The sequence below is a fragment of the Esox lucius genome, chromosome 1 (assembly GCF_011004845.1).
Source record: "Esox lucius isolate fEsoLuc1 chromosome 1, fEsoLuc1.pri, whole genome shotgun sequence".
Taxonomy (NCBI): Eukaryota; Metazoa; Chordata; class Actinopteri; order Esociformes; family Esocidae; genus Esox; species Esox lucius.
This window is the reverse complement of record NC_047569.1, coordinates 7,369,618-7,394,329: the sequence shown is the minus strand read 5'-3', so window position 1 is coordinate 7,394,329 and position 24,712 is coordinate 7,369,618. Positions and strand designations below refer to the sequence as shown.

The following is a 24,712-nucleotide window of genomic DNA, read 5'->3' as shown; positions in this document are numbered from 1 at the left end:
TGGTCGTTTGTCATTTTTTTGTGGCAAACGAGGCAGAGAGAGCGGATCTACCAAGCCCACCTGCCCAACTGCATTTGGGGCTGGTTGGGTGATGATCAGCAGGCTGAGCGCAGTGGATGGGCCCTCCAGCGGGAACAACCGTGACGGCGGACGAGTGCCTCGTGTCCGTGACAGAGTGGTTGAAGGGGTTTAGGGTTAGAAAGCACAAACCCAGGACTGCCTGTAAAATGGGATGGATCCCAGGGGAACCAGCAATAAGGACAGGGATGCGGTTTCCTAAAAGTCCTTCTGCAGAACCGTCTGTCCACATGCGTGTTGTGTGCGCCGGCGGGGTCAAAAACTGAGGTTATAGCCGAGGCCAGATCTGTTTATGTAATGAAACATTCTCTAAAAGACTTTGTCTTCTCTGTCCTTATGTGCCGTGGATACAGGGTGACAACGCGACCCGCAGGTCAGCCTGGCCATAACACCCACATTTCAATGAGTTAACGTCCACTACAGAGAACCATCTGAATACAGGAAGGAATTTATGTACACCTAAGTGTTAGAGTAAAAGATGGCAGCACAAATCAGTGGACTCCAGTCAAGAGCTGTATGATTAGTCTCTTCAAAACCCAGTTGTAAAGTATAAAGAAACGACAGTCTTACCTCATCTGTAATCTGACCACCAAACGTTACCCATGTGCCTGGAAAACAGATATATATATAGAGAGAGAGAAAGACGTAAAGATAAATATACAGACATACCGACAGTGAGAGAGAGAGAGACAGAGAGAGAGTGAGAGAGAGAGAGAGAGAGAGAGGGAGAGAGGGAGAGAACAATTTGAATGAATTGAAATCTCGGAATCATGACACTTTGTTGCTTCCATGTTCAGCAAAACTGTTGCCCACGTATGCCATCATTAGTCCCAGACATTGTGCAAACATTAAATGAACAGGAATAAAGGCCCAGACAAGGATGTGGTAGGAGTACTTCCTGATGTCTAGAGGCTTGTCCCTGAAAACAAGACTATGTTCCCCAGCTGACAGAAAAGGTACATTCAACATACTATTGTTTAAGGCAACCAGGTGAAATAGGATTATACGTTTTCTCAACTTTTGATGGACAAACTCACACTCCTATTGTGGCTGGTTGATATACAATTGCTGGCCTTGTTTCAGAAAAATATATATAATATATGCTTAGTAAAATGAAAAATAGAGAAGGTGATAGAATAAATATAATATTTTGGGTTGAACAAGTAAACTATGAAACAATTGATTAGTTTAGCAAACTGACAATACTATCTCAGCCGGTTAGCCAGCTGGTCAGCCAGTACGCTACAATGAAGTTTACAGCCAGTACTTGACGATTACATTTACAGTCAGTACGTGATGATGAAGTTTACAAACCAGTATGTGATGATGAAGTTTACAGCCAGTACGTGGCGATGAGGGCATCACAGAAAAAGCTGACATAAGGTGGCGCCAAGGAGCAGGACTCACCGGCAGGAAGTTCGCAAAATGATCTGCTTTTTTTCTATGGTTGGATTTTGGCGATGGACTATAAGAAACCTAATATAGGCTATGTAAAACTTTCAGGTTTGAAACAATGATGCCTGGCTAGGAATTACTATGGCAATTTTGATCTGTATCTAAATGACCAGTCTTAGTCTGAGCATAGCTCGCAAACTTGAACTAACTTCACTACCTAGCCACACAAATCTGTTTACTATGTTTGAGCTAAGATCAGGTAACTACATATTTAGCTGACATTATTTTTAATAACTATACGATGAAAGTGTGGGTGGACCAGAGAAAGTGAAGTCAGGGGAACACACATTCTTTTTAGTAGGTTATGCTGTGGTGTTATGTTGTTTAACCGGGCAGCTAGTGGTGGAATAGAATATCTCAACATCATCTCAATGGAATATTATGTAACTTCAGTTAGAGTTAAATTAATAAATAAAATAATTAATCACTAAACAAATGTGGTTTATGTAATGTCAACTGTCTGTGTCAAAATAAACAAATTACTTAAAAAGTGTTGAAAATGACCTAAACCCATGTTGGTATTTCAAAGTATTCTAATCTTGGGATGGGTCAAGTTCAGTTTGGGACAGTTGAAATTTCACATCGGGACGGTGCTGGGACAGTCAGGAAAAAAGTTAGTTGCACACCCTGAAAGCGATGTCACCCCAAGAGCTAAATCCCTGTATAGGAGAGAAGCAAGGCCACGGCACCCAAGAGCAACACCCTTGTCAACGCCAGCAACAGAATGACATCTCCACCCAACCTGGGGCGCTAAGGAGTAGCAGAGAGGGTGAGCTACTCGGGACAGAACTTTGGGCAAGTGGACAGAGACAGGTTTTATTCACTGGCCACTGTATAACTCTTGTGTGTTTGCCTAGTCTGTGTATTTTGTTTATTAGCAGGGGATGGTAGGCAGTGCCTGCGGCTCACGCACCTGGGGATGCTAACGGAGGGCTGGAAGAGGCAGTGGAGTTGGCAGAAGGCCATACTTCCTTAAGTTACCCTACACGTGGGTTGGCTGACGTAGCATGCGGTGTTGGGCATTTTGCTGTGTAAACTATTACTAGCCTGGTATGCTGTACTGTTTTAAAGGTCAATAGCCTGGGGGTTTGCGAAACTGTCTTGACCTTACCGCCCGTAACCATGGCTAGGTGTTACCGTACAAGGCATTGGCCTACCAGAACCTAATGCTGCGAATGTATGCTGTGTGCTAAACTGTACATTCTGTGTGTTTCCAGGGGATCTATCAGAACCGGGTGCCTGTCACACATCCATCTCTGTAATGGGGCAAAACAATCCAACCTACCAGATTGAAGTTGTTCTGATGTTTATTCATTCATTTAAGTTTGTGTTACATAGGATTAATTAATAAACATGCAGAATATTAAAAAAATCCAACCTGGTGTAATGTGTGCTGGGAAATGTTTTTTTTGTCTCTATTCAGCTCACTTCCAGCAAAGTGCGAGTGACAAAACGTTCACACATTCCCTCAAGTTCTCATCCATTTGACATACATGTTTGCCCAAGTTTCTATATGTGCGTGTGTGTTCAGAATCACCTTATTTTGCCATGTACATTTACGCTTACTCTGAATTTTAGCCTCTAACAGTGCAAAATGTACAATATCTGACGTACAATTATATTCAAAGGGGTGGTGAGCCGACAAGATAACCTGAGATACGAGCAGTGAATGCAGCTATTCAGTTTATAGTGGAGGTGACTTAAGGTGCTGGGCGTCTCATTAGTCTCTGAGGGACAGATGGCTGGTGACTGAGGGCCACAGCACAGGAAAAAAAACCTGTAGGGTTGGAGGGCTGTATCAGTCAAACTTTATTGGCTGTCTTCCCTCCGGCCTCCGGATGAACATTTCTAGAGCAGAGGATGAGCGGGTTGGGAGGGAGGGCAGATGGCAGGCCTCTTCTGTGACCCCTTCTGCAGACTGTACAATGTGTCGCCACTCCCATCTGTTACCAGGCAGGGATGGAGGAGGTGAGGGTGGGCCAGGTGAGTGTGAGAGTACCGTACGTGAAATCCAACACAGAGGATTGCCCTGTATAGGCCTAAGACGTGGAAGAGTTGCGGCCAGTATTAACTCACAAACCTGCGAAGATCCTTCGTCACACTCCTACACTGAATTATGCATGTATGGGTTTTATGGCATAAAACGCTCCAGTGCAGATTGTAACAACAGAGCTTCTCTATGTTTGTGTCCCACTGCACCAGAGCTGGTGGGTGGTCCAAACAGTAGACACGGGTATAATACAGAAAAACATCAGATAAAAAAGGAAGCGCACAACAGCCCAATTTAATGATGAAACTGTTGCTGCACACTTGAGAAAAATTAGAGGACATTTTTTCTAACCCTCCTGTTCTGAATTGGATCCATTTAATGTAATTAATTTAATCTGATCTGATCATAAGTTTCCATGACTTTGTCCACAACGACCATCTGTACACACAAAATAAATTGGAATGATAAAAATTTTGGGTGTTTTATTTAACTTTTGTACACCTGCGGTGGTCATTAGAAATGAATGGGTGAGTTTATAAAATTGAGTTCAGGCACATGCCCATTCATCAGATGGACATACTTCCTCTCCTAGTCCCCCACTCATGTGTCAGGGAGCACACACACACACACACATACACGTATGCACACACACCTCACGCCCCATCTTGGCTTCGATGGCAACCCCAACTGGAACCAGTAGAATCTTTACTCCACCGGAACCACACCTGTTGGCATTCTAACAAACAACATTGGTTCAATAATATATAGAACTTTTCTCACAGCTCTGGTATAGAAAGCTTCTTTTAGGCCTTGCTCACAATTCATTCTGTAATATCACAATCACCAGTGTCATTTGGTCATGCCACTGGTGAGGAGGAAAGAGGCCAGGAAACTGACAGTGAAGAGGCCTTAGAGGAGGAAGTGTCAGAAGTTGAAGAAAACACAGAATATGATCCAAACCAAGAGACACCGATGTGGAACAATCAAGTGAAGTGGCCCTGCTGAGGTTGTTGTTACATTCCAGTCAGAGAATCAGAATTTGTCCTGGTCTTCATCCCCAACCTGAAAATGTTATCAGGATGACCCATATCCCGGGTTGATGACATAAAATCCTGCTTCATGCTTCAAACTGTTCTTGACAGAGTCAATTGAAATTAAAGTGATAAACATGACCAACTTTTACAGAGACAACTGGAAAGAGGTAGACCGGACAGACGTCCAAGCATATGTAGGTCTTTTGATTTTGTCTGGTGTGTATAGATCCAGAAACAAATCTATCACCAGTTTATGGGATGCCGAGGCTGGTCAGGCAATTTTTCATGCCACTGTGTCACTCCAGACATTTCACATGGTCACAAGTGATTCGCTTTGACAACTGTGATACAAGAACAGGCCACCATCAACAAGACAAGCTGGCAGCGATCAGAGAGGTTTGGCACAAGTGGGTGGAGCACCTGCCATTCATCTATAACCCAAGTCCAGACATCAGAGTGGATAAGCGTCTGGTCGCTTTTAGGGGATCACAAGCTGCCCATTCAAACAGTTCATGCCAAGCGAACCGTCTAAATATGGACTAAAAATATGGGCAGCAAGTGATGCCAGGACAAGTTATGCCTGGAACATGCAGCTTTACACTGGGAAACCTGCTGATGGTGTTCCCTAAAGGAACCAGGGGAAGCGGGTGATCTTAGAAATGACTGCAGGTCTCCAGGGGCGCAACATAACATGTAGCAATTTCATCACCTCATATGCACTTGGTTAGGAGCTGCTCCAAAAAAAAAGATAATGGTGGAGAAGGTCTGAAGGTCAGAAGTTTGAGCTGCCTCCTCTGCCTTACTCACTACCAAGGATAGGGATCATTTTTTCCTATAGATTTGCCTTCACCGATGCACAAATGCATGTCCTAATGCCCAAAGAAAAAGAAGAATGTGCTCCTGATTACAACTCTGCACAGGGATCTCTCTGTGAGAACCAAGGAGGACAAGGAGCCCAACGCTGTCCTGGATTACAACAGGAACAAAGGGGGAGTGGACAACCTTGATATGATATGTTACCTTTTACTTTTCAAGTCTCAGGTAGTATTTTTCTATTCTGCAATTCTGTTCATTTGAATATGTAAATATGTTTTAGATTTGATCATTTAAAACAATGCCTTGATGCAATTTTTCACATTACTATGCAAGACGTGAAATATCACTTGTATGTACTCATTTTATTACTGATTGTTGCACTTCTGCAGGTTGCTGGCACATACTATTGTAAGAGACACGTTGGCCATGGTGGTGTTCTTCAACATCCTAGATGTATTGGCCTACAACGCGTTGTTGGTGTGAATGGGGTTTAACCCAGGCTGGATGCGGGGGAAGTTCTTTAAAAGGAGACTATTCCTAGAAGAGTTGGGGAAAGCCATGGTGGCACCCCTCATTCAAAGGAGCCAACACCTTCCTCGAACACCAACCTCTGCTGGGCTGGTGAGAGATATACAAGGGTCAGAAACAAGATCTATGGTCGCCAGAGACAGAAGAGACTAAAGGAAGAGGTGCAATCTGTGTGCACCAATAGATGTCAAAACGAGCATTATGTGCCATAAATGCGGAGCGTATATTTCCAAGGCACATTCAACAACCACCACGTACTGTCCAACCGGTGCATGACAGCACACAATGTAACCACCATTCATTTATTGACAGATTGTGAACATGATAATGTTTTTGCTTTTGTTAGTAATACTGTTACTGTTACTGTTGTTCTTTAATGTGTTCACACGTTCATTTTGTAACATGGTAGAGTTTTCATGTGTAGTTTAGGGCCTGTGTCCTATCTTTACTAATAAAATCACAACGGTCAGTTAAGACCGGGATCACCACAAATGCTTTTTGTGCCACTATTTAAAAAATGTAAATGGTTTCAAAACAAATTTCCTTGTTACACTTTGACACAAAGTAATCTGTGATAAAAAGCACAATATGTTTAATCTGAGTATATATTATAGTCAAAATAATCCATGCATCATGCTTTTTTTTACTCAAAAACAAGTTGTATGGGCTCAGGTCAATGAGAAGTTCAAAACTTGTAATGTTCACAAGAACTTAAGTTGATAAAAAGGAACTAACACAACATTAGGTGATAATAGAGGAATTATTATGGATTTATAATCAGCTGTAATTAGGTGGTTCATTTTTGATCAGGAACTCAGACTTAATTAACATGAAACAAACACCACAGGAGGGGTAACTTACCATGGCTCTAATTGACTGATTCTACTTAGTAAACATAGCTGAGGGATTAAGCTTCTGAAGGGTTCTGGAATGGTTAGCGTTGTCCTGAAGGGCATTCATGACCGTGAACATGCTTGGTTCACAAGGTTAACATTGAGATGAGGAAGGACTGAGGATAAGAGACGGAGGAGGAAGAGATGGAGGAGGGGGAGGAAGAAAAATAAAATGAATAGAGAAGAGGGCCCCAATCCCAAATTGTACACCAGGGGTGGGCAACCTTGGTCCTGGAAGGTCCAAACAATGTCTACATTGTTGGTAATTGCACACAGATGGGGGTCATGAGTCTGAATCATTTCTTGATTAAAAGGAGAGGATGGAGTGGACCAAAATTTACCACATGACTTTAAAATCAACCCATGGATCTCAGACCATGTGATTCTCCAGCTCCTCCCTGGATACAGACAGAACTGAAATCTGTTCCACGGTGTGGAAATAGATGGGGCCACTGAGGATGTAAAGGACTGCCTTGACACCACAGATTGGGACTAACAGAATTTCAAGCACAAGAATGGCAGCATAAATGACTATCCTGACAGGGTCCCATTCCAAATCAATGCATCCTATTAAAACATGTTAATCTCAAAGCAACAACGAGCAATGGTCTCCTGGTTAACTTAAGAGGGTTAGCTGTGACAGGGAGAAAGCCCATTGGACTCTACTCTGGCACAAAGAGTAGTATTCTATACATTTTAACTACTCTGTTCTTAGTCCTCACAGATCACAAAATATTTAATGTCATGGATCGTGTTTCATCGGTAAAGGTAAAGAAAACCATTTATTATGGTTGATAAGCTTACATACCCAATAAAGCAGATAGCATCAGAACTCACGTCCATTGTGCAATGTAATGAATCTGAGTGTTTCTTTTGTGAAAAAAATCTAAAGTATTAGACGGATCATCAGAACCACAATGTCTAACAAGGGCACTGTTCCATCACTATGACCACCAAAACAAAAACTTGGTTATTATGTTACAATTTAATACAATTAACCAAAAATCCCTAGAAGAAAAAGTTCAACAACTTAAGGCTTCCACATGTTGTCTTGACACATTTGACTTTTGTAAAAAAAAAAAAAACTCTATAACAAAGGATCTAAAACAAATAGTTAATAACTCTCTGCAATCAGGCATTTTCCCAACGTTTCTAATAACTGCTGCCATTAAGCCTAAAAAAAAATAGAGAACACTGGATGCATCTACAGTGGGGAGAACAAGTATTTGATACAATGCCGATTTAGCAGGTTTTCCCACTTACAAACCATGTAGAGGTCTGTATTTTGATCATAGGTACACTTCAACTGTGAGAGACGGATTCTAAAACAAAAATCCAGATAATTAATTTGCATTTTATTGCATGACATAAGTATTTGATCACCTACCAACCAGTAAGAATTTGTTACCTGTATAAAAGACACCTGTCCACACACTCAATCAAACAGACTCCAACCTCTCCACAATGGCCAAGACCAGAGAGCTGTCTAAGGACATCAGGAATAAAATTGTAGACCTGCACAAGGCTGGGATGGGCTACAGGAAAGTAGCTTGGTGAGAAGGCAACAACTGTTGGTGCAATTATTTGAAAATGGAAGAAGTTCAAGATGACGGTCAGTCTCCCTCGGTCTGGGGCTCCATGCAAGATCTCACCTCATGGGGCATCAATGATCATGAGGAAGGTGAGGGATCAGCCCAGAACTACACGGCAGGACCTGATCAATGACCTGAAGAGAGCTGGGACTACAGTCTCAAAGAAAACCATTAGTAACACACTACGCTGTCATGGATTAAAATCCTGCAGCGCACGCAGGTTCCCCTGCTCAAGCCAGCGCATGTCCCGACCCGTCTGAAGTTTGCCAATGACAATCTGGATGATCCAGAGGAGGAATGGGAGAAGGTCATGTGGTCTGAAGAGACAAAAATGTAGCTTTTTGGTCTAAACTCCACTCGCCGTGTTTGGAGGAAGAACAAGGATGAGTACATCCCCAAGAACACCATCCCAACCGTGAAGCATGGAGGTGGAAACATCATTCTTTGGGGATGCTTTTCTGCAAAGGGGACAGGACGACTGCACCGTATTGAGGGGAGGATGGATGGGGCCATGTATCGCGAGATCTTGGCCAACAACCTCCTTCCCTCAGTAAGAGCATTGAAGATGGGTCATGGCTGGATCTTCCAGCATGACAACGACCTGAAACACACAGCCAGGGCAACTATGTAGACATCTGTGATAATAGTGAAGCTGAATTCCCGTGGACGGTAGAAGGGCGGTACCTTTACAGTACCTTTGCAGGTCTGGTGAAAGTACTGCAACATCCGAACCCCTGCGAGGGTTAACCATAATGCCGACCCCTCCACCTCCATGTTTATCTGAGTCCGAGGTTCTATCCTGCCGGTAGATGGAAAAACCAGATGGGGAAATGGCCGAGTCAGGCACCACAGGGTTTCAGAAAAGTCTCAGAAAACAATGTCCCGCTGAAAGGTAATCCAAGCGTGCAGTTCGTCCTTTTTATTGTCCAGTGATTGAACATTTGCAAATGAAATGGTTGGTAACAGCGGAGTGCAGTATCTCGTCTGAGATCTACATAGGACACCAACATTTTAGCCTCTCTTCTTCCTCCTCTGTCGACGTGTTAGTAAAGAACAGGACAATAGAGTCGCAGCAACTGCTCTGGTCAGTTGAGAAAAGTCTGTATCCAGTAATGAACACATTTTTAAAACTGTATACTGTATGAGCGACAGTGCAGCATGTACAAAAATAAAAACAATACAAACAGTAGTAAGCAAAAAACAACATAGTGAATGCAGATCCATTGTCAGTGCAACCTTCCTCTACATTGCCGCAATTGCAGTTGGCAAAATTGAACAACCAACCTCCCACTACACCCTCTCCTGTATGTACTCTATGCAGCTGTTTGTAGTCCCCATGGATGACTGTTAGCTAGCTAATTTTCAAAACATTACAATTTCTGAATATTTGTTTGTAGAATTTTTTACCAGTGTGCATGAAGTAACAACGATAAATGATACTATTTTGTTTGAGGAATCGTAATTCAAGCCAATGGTTGACAGGGGCTAATGACTTTACAGTGCCTCCCATAAGGGCCAGTGTTTAAGGCTCCTATGGGGTGTGTGCAATAGCCTGGGGACGAGGTCACCTGGAACATACAGACACATACATACACACAAACAAAACACTGGAGGTTGTGCTTGATGGGAGGAAACACCCCCTCTTTCCCTTGAGATTAAGGGCTCAGCTGTTAGTTCGACTGAGTAATTCAAACTCCTAGGGACCATCATTCCCCACAATCTCAGGTGGCTGGACAACGTCACAGTTACAAACAATTTGGCACACTAGCAGATGTACCACTTGAGGCTGTTGAATTTTCTTACCATTTTCCCCCAGTCAATCTCGATCCTGACATACACTTCAATTGTAATGCCCATCCCACCTCCACTATCCCCGTTTGGATCTATGTCTGCTTGCTGCGTAGGTAAACTGAAACACAATCGCAGGGTCCGCATAAACGTCAATCACAGGGCAGTACAGGTCTATTATAATTAAAATATGCTGCCATCTGAAAGGGTTTCTTTACACATGTCAACTGTCCATAGGAACACTATGCTCACCACTTCAAGCCACCTCCAAACTGTTAACTAATCACCTGCACTATACTGCACTCAAAACTGTATTTTGAGTACATATTCCATTCATATACACTCACCTAAAAGATTATTAGGAACACCATACTAATACTGTGTTTGACCCCCTTTCGCCTTCAGAATTGCCTTAATTCTATGTGGCATTGATTCAACAAGGTGCTGAAAGCATTCTTTAGAAATGTTGGCCCATATTGATAGGATAGCATCTTGCAGTTAATGGAGATTTGTGGGATGCACATCCAGGGCACGAAGCTCCCGTTCCACCACATCCCAAACATGCTCTATTGGGTTGAGATCTGGTGACTGTGGGGGCCATTTCAGTACAGTGAATTCATTGTCATGTTCAAGAAACCAATTTGAAATGATTCGAGCTTTGTGACATGGTGCATTATCCTGCTGGAAGTAGCCATCAGAGGATGGGTACATGGTGGTCATAAAGGGATGGACACTATCAGACACAATGCTCAGGTAGGCTGTGGCATTTAAACGATGCCCAATTGGCACTAAGGGGCCTAAAGTGTGCCAAGAAAACATCCCCCACACAATTACACCACCACCACCAGCCTGCACAGTGGTAACAAGGCATGGAACCATGTTCTCTTTTTGTAGCCTCTTTATCCTATTTGTAGTGGAGATGATTGGTACCCGGTGGGGTCTTCTGCTGTTGTAGCCCATTCGCCTCAAGGTTGTGCGTGTTGTGGCTTCACAAATGCTTTGCTGCATACCTCGGTTGTAACGAGTGGTTATTTCAGTCAAAGTTGCTCTTCTATCAGCTTGAATCAGTCGGCCCATTCTCCACTGACCTCTAGCATCAACAAGGCATTTTCACCCACAGGACTGCCGCATACTGGATGTTTTTCCCTTTTCACACCATTCTTTGTAAACCCTAGAAATGGTTGTGCGTGAAAATCCCAGTAACTGAGCAGATTGGGAATACTCAGACCGGCCCATCTGGCACCAACAACCATGCCACACTCAAAATTGCTTAAATCACCTTTCTTTCCCATTCTGACATTCAGTTTGGAGTTCAGGAGATTGTCTTGACCAGGACCACACCCCTAAATGCATTGAAGCAACTGCCATGTGATTGGTTGATTAGATAATTGCATTAATGAGAAATTAAACAGGTGTTCCTAATAATCCTTTAGGTGAGTGTATACTATTCATATAAATAAGTTGTAATAAATCTGTGTACATTATATACACTGCTCAACAAAATTAAGGGAACACTTAAATCACACATCGGACCTCAAAATATATTAAACATTTTAATTCTTTACTATATATTGTGTAATTTGTTGAGAACCAAATTACGTAACAACCAACCAATATCATCAACCGATTGAGGGCTGGATTTAAACTCATACCAAAAATCTATGTAAATAATAGAAATCACAGCCTGTGTGAATTTCATCACAGCAACTCATAATGTGACTCAGTAGTGTGTATGGCCCCCACGTGCATGTATGCCCTCCCGACAATGTCTGGGCATGCAATTTTTAAACCGGCGGATGGTGTCCTGGGGGAACTCCTCCCAGACATAGATCAGGACATCAGTGAGCTCCTGGAACGTCTGTGGAGCTACTTGGCGGTATCGGATGCACCGATACATAATGTCCCAGAGGTTCTCAATTGGATTCTGGTCTGGGGAATGTGAGGGCCAGTCAATGGCATCAATGCCTTCGTCATCCAGGAACTGCCTACACACTTTGACCACATGAGTCCGGTTTTGTGCTGCACGAGGAGGAACCTAAGGCCCACTGCACAAGAGTAAGATCTGATGATGGGTCTGAGGATTTCATTTAGGTCCCTAACAGCAGTTAGGGTACCGTTGGAAAGCATGTGAATGTCTGTGTGACCATCACTGACCCACCACCAAAACGGTCATGCAACGTAATGTTGCAGGCAGCATTACGTTGACCACAGGACTCTTTCAAGTCTGTCACCTGCTCAGTGTGAACCTGCTCTCATCTGTGAAGAGAACGGTGCGCCAATGGTGGACATGACAATTCTGGTATTCTCTGGCGAATGCTAACCGAGCGCACGGTGCTTGGCTGTGAGCACAGGTCCCACTAGAGGACATCAGACCCTCATGCCATCATCATGGAGTCTGTTTCTGACAGTTTGGTCAGAAACATGCACACCAGTAACCCACTGGAGGTCATTTTGTAGGGCTCTGGCAGTGCTCAAAACCCCCTTAATGATGAGTACAAATTTGAGTTCCGTGACGTTGCCCTGTATGGCGCAGCCGGGGCCCCACCCTGGAGCCAGGCCCGGGGTTGGGGCTCGTACGCCAGCGCCTGGTGGCCGGGCCTTTCCCCATGGGGCCCGGCCGGGCTCAGCCCGAAGGAGCGACGTGTGGCTGCCTTCCCGTGGGTTCACCACCCACAGGAGGGACCATAAGGGGCCGGTGCGGAGAGGATCGGGCGGCAGTCGAAGACTAGAGATAGTCTTCGACTGCCGCCCGGCTTGGACTCTGGAACCACACTCCTTGAGAGAGGATGGACTCTTCACCACTCTGGAGTTGCCCATGGTGAGAGGCGGCGGGCTGGTGTGGGTTCGCTTATAGCTCCCCAGCTCTGCCGCCATGTGTTGGAGTTTTCCCCGGTGAACGAGAGGGTCGTTTCCCTGCGCCTACGGGTCGGGGAAAGGTCTCTCACTGTTGTTTGTGCCTACGGGCCGAACGGCAGTGCAGAGTACCCAACCTTCTTGGAGTCTCTGGGAGGGGTGCTGGAAAGTGCTCCGACTGGTGACTCTATCGTTCTACTGGGGGACTTCAACGCCCACGTAGGCAACGACAGTGACACCTGGAGGGGCATGATTTGGAGGAACGGCCCCCCTGATCTGAACCCGAGCGGTGTTCAGTTATTGGACTTCTGTGCTAGTCACAGTTTGTCCATAACGAACACCATGTTCAAGCATAAGGGTGTCCATCAGTGCACGTGGCACCAGGACACCCTAGGCCGCAGGTCAATGATCGACTTTGTTATCGTCTCATCTGACGGCCATATGTCTTGGACACTCGGGTGAAGAGATGGGCGGAACTGTCAACTGATCACCACCTGGTGGTGAGTTGGATCCGATGGCGGGGGAGGAAGCTGGACAGACTCGGCAGGCCCAAGCGTCTGGCTGAGTCTCCTGTCAGAGAGATCTTCAACTCCCACCTCCGGCAGAGCTTCGACTGGATCCCGAGGGAGGCTGGAGATATTGAGTCCGAGTGGACCATGTTCTCCACCGCCATTGTCGAAGCGGCCGCTCGGAGCTGTGGCCGTAAGGTCTCTTGTGCCTGTCGAGGCGGCAATCCCCAAACCCAGTGGTGGACACCGGAGGTAAGAGATGCCGTCAAGCTGAGGCAGCTGACGGGTACCGACAGACCAAGCGGACTGCAGCCCGGGTGGTTGTGGAGACAAAACCTGGGCCTGGGAGGAGTTCGGTGAGGCCATGGAGAAGGACTATCGGCTGGCCTTGAAGAGATTCTGGCAAACCAGTCGGTGCCTCAGGAGAGGGAAACAGTGCCCTACCAACGCTGTTTACAGTAGAGGTGGGCAGCTGTTGACCTCAACTGGGGATGTCGTCGGGCGGTGGAAGGAGTACTTCGAGGATCTCCTCAATCCCGCCGTCACGTCTTCCATTGAGGAAGCAGAGGATGAGGGCTCAGAGGTGGACTCGTCCATCACCCGGGCTGAAGTCACAGAGGTGGTCAAGAAACTCCTCGGTGGCAAGGCACCGGGGGTGGATGAGATCCGCCCTGAGTACCACAAGTCTCTGAATGTTGTGGGGTTGTCTTGGTTGACACGCCTGTGCAACATCACATGGCGGTCGGGGACAGTGCCTCTGGGATGGCAGACCGGGGTGGTGGTCCCTCTTTTTAAGAAGGGGGACTGGAGGGTGTGTTCCAACTATAGGGGATCACACTTCTTAGCGTCCCCGGGAAAGTCTATGCCAGGGTTCTGGAGAGGAGAATACGGCCGATAGTAGAACCTCGGATTCAGGAGGAACACTGTGGTTTTCGTCCAGGCCGTGGAACACTGGACCAGCTCTATACCCTCTACGGTGTGTTGGAGGGTTCGTGGGAGTTTGCCCAACCAATCCACATGTGTTTTGTGGATTTGGAGAAAGGCATTCGACTGTGTCCCTTGCGGCATCCTGTGGAGGGTGCTTCGGGAATATGGGGTCCTGGGTCCTTTGCTAAGGGCTGTCAGGTCCCTGTATGACCGAAGCAGGAGCTTGGTCCGCATTGCTGGCAGTAAGTCAGACTTGTTCCCAGTGCATGTTGGACTCCGGCAGGGCTGCCCTTTGTCGCCGGTTCTGTTCGTAATTTTTATGGACAGAATTTTTAGGCGCAGCCAGGGGCCTCAGGGTGTCAGGTTTGGGGACCACACGATTTCGTCTCTGCTCTTTGCGGATGATGTTATCGTGTTGGCCCCTTCAAACCAGGTCCTTCAGCATGCACTGGGACGGTTTGCAGCCGAGTGTGAAGCAGTTGGGATGAAAATCAGTACCTCCAAATCCGAGGCCATGGTCCTCAGTCGGAAAAGGGTGGCTTTCCCACTTCAGGTTGGTGGAGAGTGCCTACCTCAAGTGGAGGAGTTTAAGTATCTTGGGGTCTTGTTCACGAGTGAGGGAAGGATGGAACGGGAGATTGACAGACGGATCGGTGCAGCTTCTGCAGTAATGCAGTCAATGTATTGGTCTGTCGTGGTGAAGAAAGAGCTGAGTCGCAAGGCGAAGTTTTCGATTTACCGGTCAATCTACGTTCCTACTCTCCCCTATGGTCATGACCTTTGGGTCATGACCGAAAGGACAAGATCCCGGATACAGGCGGCTAAAATGAGCTTTCACCGCAGGGTGGCTGGGCGATCCCTTAGAGATAGGATGAGATGCTCGGTCACCCGGGAGGAGCTCAGAGTAGAGCCGCTGATGCCTCCGGAACGCCTTCCTGGGAGGAGACCCCGGGGAACACCTAGGTCACGCTGGAGGATCTATGTCTCCTGGCTGGCCTGGGAACGCCTCAGTGTCCCCCCGGAAGAGCTGGCGGAAGTGTCTGGGGAGAGGGAAGTCTGGGCATCCCTGCTTAGACTGCTGCCCCCGCGACCCGGCCCCGGATAAGCGGAAGATGATGGATGGATGGATGGCAGTGCTCCTCCTTTTCCTTCCTTCTACAAAGGAGCAGATACCGGTCCTGCTGCTGGGTTGATGCCCTTTTATGGCCCTGTCCAGCTCTCCTTGTGTAACAGCCCGTCTACTGGTATCTCCACCATTCTCTTGAGACTGTACTGGGAGACACAGCAAACTTTCTTGTGGTGACACATATGGATGTGCCATCCTAGAGGAGCTGGACTACCTGTGCAACTTGAATAGGCTGCACATACCGCCTCATGCTACCAGTAGTGAGAAGGATGCTAGCAAAATGCAAAACTAGAGTAGAATAAGTCAGGAAGGATAAGGGGAGTGTAATTGTCTGTGGCCACCGCCTGCCATTCCCTTTTTGGGGGTTGACTTGCTGTTGCTTCTCCAGTGCACCTGTTGCCACTTTCATTTGCACCAAAACAAGTGACATTGATTCACAGTCGCTTATGCTTCCTAACTGGACAGATTGATATCCCTGGAGTTTAATTTATGTGGTTTTATACTGTGATGATTACGTGTTCCCTTCATTTTTTTGAGCAGTGTATATTAAATGATCTTGTAAAAATTTGATTTTTTTTATTATTTTCAATCTGTTTTGTTTATTCTTTCTATTTTATTTTCATCTGTATATGTTGTTTACCACTAACAGTACCTTTGGACCAATTATTCTGAGTATGTATGAATGGACTGAGAGTTAAGATTCCTAATGACATCAGATAGATTGGCAGTAGTTTAGTGGACTAGATGCTACGACTACGCAGTTTTTCAGGCTCTCCTATTATTTACCACCGGCCCGCAGTTTGTCAGATCTGCAACACACAGACACAAACACTCTCTCTTACCGCAGAACCATTTCTCTTCTTGTCAGCTCTGCCCAACTACCCGTCCATTCTGCCCACCTGCATACATTAGTGACTGTGTCTCACTCTCAAACTCCCCGGCGTCATGAGCAGCCTATTTCTGAAATTATGTTTTTCCAGCATGCATGCCCCCACTGACAAGATTTAGGCCTGATGCAAGCTGAATCTTGGGACCTGTGATGCCCATATGTTGTCTATGTCCCTAACCCTTGTGATGGCCATTCAATTCTTCATTACCGTTCTTATGCTAGCAGCACTAACTCTTTTTCAAAATAAAAGCTATCATTATCTAGTAAGTACATTCATGTCATAAAATAAATAGATTAATCCTGTTAAATAAATTATACAAACAGATCAAATAATTTAATTTGGCTCATTGCCAGTCTTTTTGTGCTCCTGGTACTCTCTAGTCCAGAGATATGCTGACACAGTGTTCATACACAGACTGATTAATTAATTAACTCCCACCCATATTCCACAAATGAGAAATCCCTTGTAACATTTTTACAGCTAATAAGTAACTGCTGCTTCAAATTCAGATTCACTGAACTGGTTAGAGCTTCGATTGCCGGTCGATTTATGGGTGCTCTGTTACACGGTCGATGAGTTTAAACTGAAGTTCAGGCATCCTCCCTGCTAACTGGCAGAGAATGAACGTGTGCGTGCATGTGTGTGTGCACGTGTGCTTGTGATTTCCCTAATGCTAATTGCTAGGAAAAAGGCAGCAGTGTGTGAAATAGGAAGAAATTGATTAGTGTAATCAGATCCATTAGCAATTTTTAAACCTTCTCTTCTCTTCCTGTTCTTTGCTCCAAGTCTCCTGTTTTTCTGCAAAGTCTAGTCACTTGCTCGATAATTGACGTGTTAAACCATTGTTGAGTCATTATAACAGACTGAAATAATGGGAGGATGATCCTCTATTGGAAGATATGCAATATCCTGCATTCCAGAGTGTGAGGTGCAAGGCTAGCAGGGGTGTAGAAAGAGGCAAAAAGAAACAGAAAAACAACCAAAAAGAAGGTAAGTTCAGTATTCTGAAAAATGAGTGCACCACAAGGCTGTGGCCATGAACAGACAATAAACCGTGCAGTACAGGTGTCAAATCAACATACATACAGGCAACTGATTAGTGATGGGAAACAGGTGCGTGGGGGGAGCGCTGCTGCCATCACTCTCCTGCCGGTGGTTAGTTCACTGGTGAGGTGGGCTGCCGGAGAGGATCTGCCGGGCCACGAGTAGACATTACACAGAGTGCATTGTAAAGACAGATGGGACCGTTTTGCAGAAAGTGTATTTGCACAGCAGATAGTTTTGGCGTAATTGTTTCAAAATGCAAGTGGACAAAGATAATAAATGCTGTCGCGTGTTGGTGCCACAGACACATTTTCAGTAGGACCTTATCTCACCCAGAATGATAAGTGCTTGCAAAACAAAGATTTGTACACTAGTTTTTACGGCAACTAAAGTAGGTAAATATTAGCATGGCTTTAGTTGCAGAAAGTTACCTAGGTTTACAGATAAGTTAATAACATCAAAATGAATTAGGCCTCAGCAAAAACCAGTGTCTCATCAACAAAGCCATGTGTATTATTTATACCATTCTTTTACCATTCGGGGCATATATATTTGTTCCTCACTTTCAACAAAGAATAAAATGGGCAGTGTCATAATTAAATAGGCTTTGATGTGTACAAGACTGATCCTCCAAGGGCCATGTTAAACCTAGCTACTTAATATTCTGGTGGCAAGGGCTTATTTGAATAATTAGGGACATTACCAAAATTAAAAAAACCAAAAATATATCATTACTAGGAGTGTCGTTAAAATTTTTATTATAGTGTCACGTCAAGAAAATAATAATTTAAACACTTCCAACTGAAAACTATGTAAATCTGATTATAAATCAACAGGAATATTGATTAACAAGAAACCAGGCAAGCATTGTTCAGCCGGCCACAATAAAAAGCAATGATCGTTGTTGCCCACCCTTGATTTGAACCTGAGTCTCCCACATACAAGGCTGTGTCTAACCACTACGCCACTGAGCTCTATGACTTTTGAGAGTTGGTAAAGCATTTCAACACTAGATAATTTTGTCATGCATTAACATCTTGCTGAGTTTGAATATGTTGCTAGACACCATTAAGCATTGTGTTAAACTGAGTAAAGTTTCATATAAAATTTACCTCCACCACAAATATTATCTATGAATTGTATGACTTGCCACTGGCTGTTTTAAAAGCTTATTAGCCAGTAATATTTTGTTAGACACCATTAGGCATAGTGTTAAACTGACTAACGTTTCTTTTTAAGTTTACCTTCACCACAGACAGCATCTATGAACTGTATGGCTTTTGCCACAGCTTATTTCTCATTCATGATTGACACTGATACAATAACTATCAATATAGGTGACGAGAAGTGACTTTTTCTTAAAGTGAAAAGACGAGAGAATCATGTAGCCATTAAAGTTTTTGTCTATCCTGAACAAATCCTCTTCCCACTGGCCGTTTTAACAGCTTATTTGCCATTTGTGAATGACATTGATACAATAACTATCAATATAGGTGACGAGAAGTTACTTTTTCTTTAAGTGAAAAGGCGAGAGAATCGTGTAGCCATTAAAGTTTTTATCTATCCTGAACAAATCCTCTTCCCACTGGCCGTTTTAACAGCTTATTTGCCATTTGTGAGTGACATTGATACAATAACTATCACTACAGGTGACGATAACTGACCTTTTCATCAAGTGAAAAGACGAGAGAATCGTGTAGCCAGCAAAGGTTTTGTCTGTCCTGAGCAAATCCTAATACATGATTTGAAAATCCACCAGAAATAGTTGCAACATAACAGTAATCAGTTTTATTTTAAGATTCCTATACATAGTTACTGAAGGTTGTAGCCAGCAAAGTTTTTGTCTGTCCTAAACAAATTATCTGGCATAATGTGTTTTGACTGAGACGGGAGTCAAACACAGAACCTGTTGTTCCCTAGTATGGGTGTCTAACCATTACGCTATTTAACAAAGGTTAGCCAGCCAGTGAGTGACATTCCGCTTACACGGTCCGGCAAAAAATATTTTGGGGAAAATATCCCCTAGAATTCCCATGAATATAAAAAAGAAATTATCACAAGAAATAAGATTGTAACAAGGTATGAAAGTACTGTTTTCACACACAATCTTTATTCGTGGGTTTGTTGTGGTTGATTTGCAGGATAAATTCAGGGCTGTTTAAATTCAAGCTAAGTGGTTTAAGTGTCGACTGTTATCTTAATTTGTGGGTATTTATATCCATAAATCATGAACATTGTAGCAATTACAATCCTTTTTATAGTCCCATCATGGAATATACACATGTGTAAAACCTTAAATACTTTCCAGAGTGCTTTTTCTAAGGAGTGGCTTTTCCTTCTGGAAGTTTCTCCCATCCTTGCAGAGAAACTGAAGTTCTGTTGGAGTGATCATTGGATTCTTGATCATCTCACTGAGCAAGGCCTTTCTTTTCCGGTTACTTAGTTTGACTGATTGAGCGAAAGGGGTCTGAAAGCGTCCCGAAGACACTACAAAGTGTCTGGCAAAGGGCCATGCTCTCTGTTAATTCCTTCTGCCAACCTTCATAACTGCTGAACAGACGCTTTTGTGACGCTTCAAATGTTTTGGAACCTTAGTAGAACCATACTTTGTATCGTCACTGACCGCTGTGAAAATGTGTGGAGATTGGATGTCCACCGGCAAAGCAATTGTTACCCGACTACCTGCAGAAGCACTGACTAAATCGCTGCGCTTCCCTGTAGACATTGGGGTGCAAATGTGCAACTGGCTGCCACATCCGCATCACACAATACCCCTAAAGATGTCCTGGAACCTTCCAAGGGCAGCCTTCAGGGCCCCTGCCCAATTATAAATTGGCCCTCGTGGAGGAAAAATAAAAAGGCTTCCAGAGGGCGGGGAGAGGGAGGAGCCAAAAGGTTATGAAGCAGGAGCAATACAAGGAGCTGAAGAGGAGAAAGCAGCAGTAACAAAGGGTAGAGAGAGGTGAGGAGCCCAGGCCATACTGCCATTACCACCGCCCGGTCCCAGTGACTTGGGAGCCCAGGAGAGAGTAAAACAGTATCGGAAAGGAAAAGGGAGCAGCCACCAAGATGTCCCCCCGCCTGAAACCACACCCCCCAAAACCCCCTGGTTGGTTTTCTGTTTTTGATTACTCCCTCACTTACTCCCCCACCATCTCGTGTTGATGGAACGCCCTCCCAAGCCCTGATCTCCGGCTCAGGGTCTTTTTCAGGGTCTTTTTGGTTACTGTGTCCAGTAACCAAACCCCAAGGTCCCTCATTTTATTCAAAAATACAAGATACAAAAGTTACAAGAGGCAAAACCTACATACAAGGGGCATACATGCACTTTACTTGGCTCATTCAGTTCATCTCCGTTTTTTTACTCTGCTGTCTCGCATTTGGATGTTTTTAATTTGGTCATCTTACCTCCACCATAAAGACTTAATCAGTGATCAAAATGTGAAGTAAATTTAAATAAGGTTTATTTAGCAGCCTGATGGGATTTTTTTATAAAAAGTAATCCTCTGATTCTGAAAGTGACTCTCTGTCTTCTCCCTCTTTCTTTTTCTTTCTCTGTCTCTCCTTCTCTCTCTTTTTTCAGCCCCCAGAGAGCTTGGGAGGATGGTGGTGTGTGGGCCGGCTAATTCGTTTAGCCTCTCACATTAGGAGAGGACAAACGAGCTGAACTGTTATCACATCCACCTAATGAGAGAGACTATACAGTATCTCTGTTTCTCTCCCTGTCACTCTCTCTTTCCTCTTTTTCTCTCTATGCCTCTTTGTTTTTCTGTCTCTCTCTCTCTTTCTCTGTCTTTCTGTCTCTCTCTCTCTTTCTCTGTCTTTCAGTCTCAGCAGCGGTTAAGGCAATGACTGGTTTTCAGAAATGAGAGGCTCAGTAAGTTGGTGAGGGTGGAAGAATGTGTGACTGGGGGTGTTTTTGAGTGTGTGAATTTAAATATGGAAGCTACTGGGAGTGTATGAGAGGTAGCAGGGTCGTGCGCCACACTGTGGTTAAAACAAAACTCTTGTATAATTGCCTACTCTATGTTGTTGGCATTGTTGCATGACAGAACATGGCAAAAAAATCTAACTGTGGTTTAAAAAAAGAAACCATTGTACATTTGTCACCCTGTGCGACCTGACTTGTTGTCATGGTGATCAGACGACCTGTTCACTAATGCTTACTGGCGGGTGCACACAAAAACATTGTGTGTACCAAATAACACCCTATTCCCTTTACAGTGGGCTACTCTCAGAGACCATATAATCCAACCCATTTCCTTGATAGTGCATAGCCTTTAACTATTTTGGGACAGAGATAGTTTCTACCTAAAATACACATATACCATTGGTCCCTGAATGTTTACGCAGTCTGGCACACTCTCCCTCTCTGTCCTCCCCCGTCTTGCTGTCCTGTCTGGCGGCTGTCCTGTCTTGCGGCTGTGTATGTCACCTACACCCAGACCAGTGGCCAAGTAGCAGGCTGCCAGGTAGCATAAGACTGACCTTATCTCTGCTACGACCACCTGACCAATTGCACTTACCCTCTTTACAGGTGGCTAATCTAGCAGCGACAGCGTTGGGACGGAAACGTTGCTGGTTCCAGTTCCTAGGACAGTGAAGTAAACAAAAAAATACACATTCCAGTTGCCACTTTTGACCCTATTTGTTTCTCTGGATAAAATGTCTGCTAAATGATTAAAGGACTATGATGTAAAATGAACACCCACTCTCAGGTCGTTTTCCATCACTCTTGTTCAGCCTTCTCTTCCATCACACCGCCTCTATTAATATGCCCTGTCCCTCCCTCCATCTCTCCACCCAACTCGGCTTGACATCAGATGCTTCTTTAAATCAGTCTCTCCCTATTTTCCTGGGTGGTTGCTTATCTGGCCAAGTTGCTAAGTAGGAAGCCCAGCCAAGGTCTTCTGTTTATTTTATTACTGAATACATTATCCTAAACTGATATTACAAGGATGTGTTTATTTAGCCATTATGTGAAAGCGCATTCACTGCAATAACCCTGGGTGTTAATTATTCTTAACTGCCTAATTTGCAGCACAAAAAACCCATTCAAGTCTTTTGACAGATACTAGCTTTTCTTGTGCTAGTACAGATTTAAAATGTTTAAATGCTATCAGACCTATCACTTCAAGTCACCTGCAAATAATTCCAGCCATTGCCAGAGAAACTAATCTGAGGCATGCATGACCCACAAACCTTGTAAATAGACTGCTAAACAGAGTCAGGACAAACTCATGGAAACTAACCATTTAAGACTGAATTACACAATTGGATGCCTAACTCTAACCTTAAATGAAGACCAAAAAGATTTCTGCTTTTCATAAATCTAAATGGTGTAGACAATTTTGCCTTTGCATCAGTACGGTCAGGGACATCACTGCAATCAGGGACATAACTGCCACATTCCCTGCCTTCATCCCTCTCTCAATTTCCTGTGGTAAATGCAGCTATTATTTGCCACGTGACAAATGGCCTCCACCCACTGAGATTGCTAGCCCATTGAACCCTGGAGGAGCTCAGAGGGAGTGTGTGGTGTGGGGGTGTGTGTGGTTACCCCTCAAGGATAGGATGACAGGGTGGGGAGAGTTGGGGAGAGTGAAGAGGATATGAAGGGCCACTGGAGGCTGGGATAAGATGTATAAATTAAGCTTAGAAGCCATGGCAACACAAAGGGGGCTAATGACGGATTATTAGCACTAAAAGTGCCAACATATTTTGACTTCCCAAATATGAAATCAGGGCAATAAGACAAACGGTACATATTTTCATTTCATCAGCTTTTAACAACACAATTAATATTTTACTGCAGTGAGATGAAGAACAAAGAGTATTTTCTTGTACGATGGGGGTGACTAACAAGAAATTAAATCACCAGAGATGAATAGATAGCCCAACATCTTGTCAACATGTAGCCACAAAATGGGGCAGATATCTTACATAAATTTGTCTTCGGAGACAAAAAACATGAATTAAACATGAATGATAACACCTGCTGCAGGACCACTACGGGAGCATTGTTTGTCCTTAGTTCTTTGTCTCTGAAGACAGATTGGAGGAGATCGGGTCCCATCTGTGGAGATGTTTGGCCATCACAAGAGGAGACTACTGACCCACTGAGCATTTCTAAATAGTCACCACAGAGTACAGGAAAACACTGTGTGACTTAGATCATTCCAGTAACAAGAGTTTAAATTCCTCCAAATAAGCATTTCTATTTTTTTCATGTTGTTTTCTGGTTATAGTCAGTCATGTTATGACCTGCAGTGGCCACTGGCATTGGTGATATGGATGATATGGATCGTGGTGCCATCAGTCTGAAAATAATCTGATCCAATTCTTTGCTTTTGAAAGTTAACATTCACAGGATGTGGTATGGTGGGAGTTTCAGTTTCTGAACTATATGCACTGGAGAATGTGAGTATGTCTTAGTATGTTTTTTCACCTTTGTTGTTATAAATATAAAATGAAACATTCTGTAAGTAAATAATAAAAACTTGGGTGCCCGCTCCAAACCACTGCCAGGGTCATGCACCCAGCCATGCCCGAGGGGATTTTCCAAAGGCTGGAAAGACCAAGTACTGGCAGATGTCCCAGGGAGATTGGAAGTGACAAATTTAGAAGTTGCTCACTTCGTCTGTAAGTATTGTAGTTTGTGGACAAAGTATGATATCTTTCCATCATTTTGGTTGGGGTTCCCTGGCACTTTTGTCAACTATGTACGTTTTCTGGTGCAAATGCCATTCGAGTCACAAGGTACAATGTTATGGTTGTTTATGTCATGTTGAAATCATCTGTGAAGTATCTGTGAATGTCCTTGCTCAGATGATCGGTCTAGCTGTGGATTATAGAACTTTACACTATCAATCATATATAAAATATTTTTTGCGGACATTCCAGCAGATATCACGTATAGAGTTTCACACAACTACCTCAAATAAAAAAATATTCAAATGATCACATGCATAAAAAATGATATTTCTTAACTGTGAGACTGTGAGCTTTCGGGGGAGTGATTTGTTGAGTCAAAAACGGAACCTCATTTACCAATCAAGAAAATGTATTTATACATTGACAAAAATCTATTGCATATGCCTACATAGGTCAAGAGAAAACAATGTACTATGAGATACACAGTGAGTCATTGGCGAGAATGACAGAGGTACTGCAGGTGCTGTAGCTCGGT

The 24,712-nt window shown here is 44.1% G+C and overlaps 1 protein-coding gene across 3 annotated transcripts in view; it reads right to left on the bottom strand.

Annotated features, from left to right (window-relative positions):
* kcnab1a (potassium voltage-gated channel, shaker-related subfamily, beta member 1 a) overlaps positions 1–24,712 on the bottom strand; it is a 169,583-nt gene that overhangs the window by 39,730 nt on the left and 105,141 nt on the right. For all 3 annotated transcript variants that reach the window (XM_029119590.2, XM_013131370.4, XM_013131371.4), the window contains exon 3: positions 649–686. In XM_029119590.2, the coding sequence (XP_028975423.2) occupies positions 649–686 (38 nt within the window). The remainder of the gene's footprint in view (positions 1–648; positions 687–24,712) is intronic.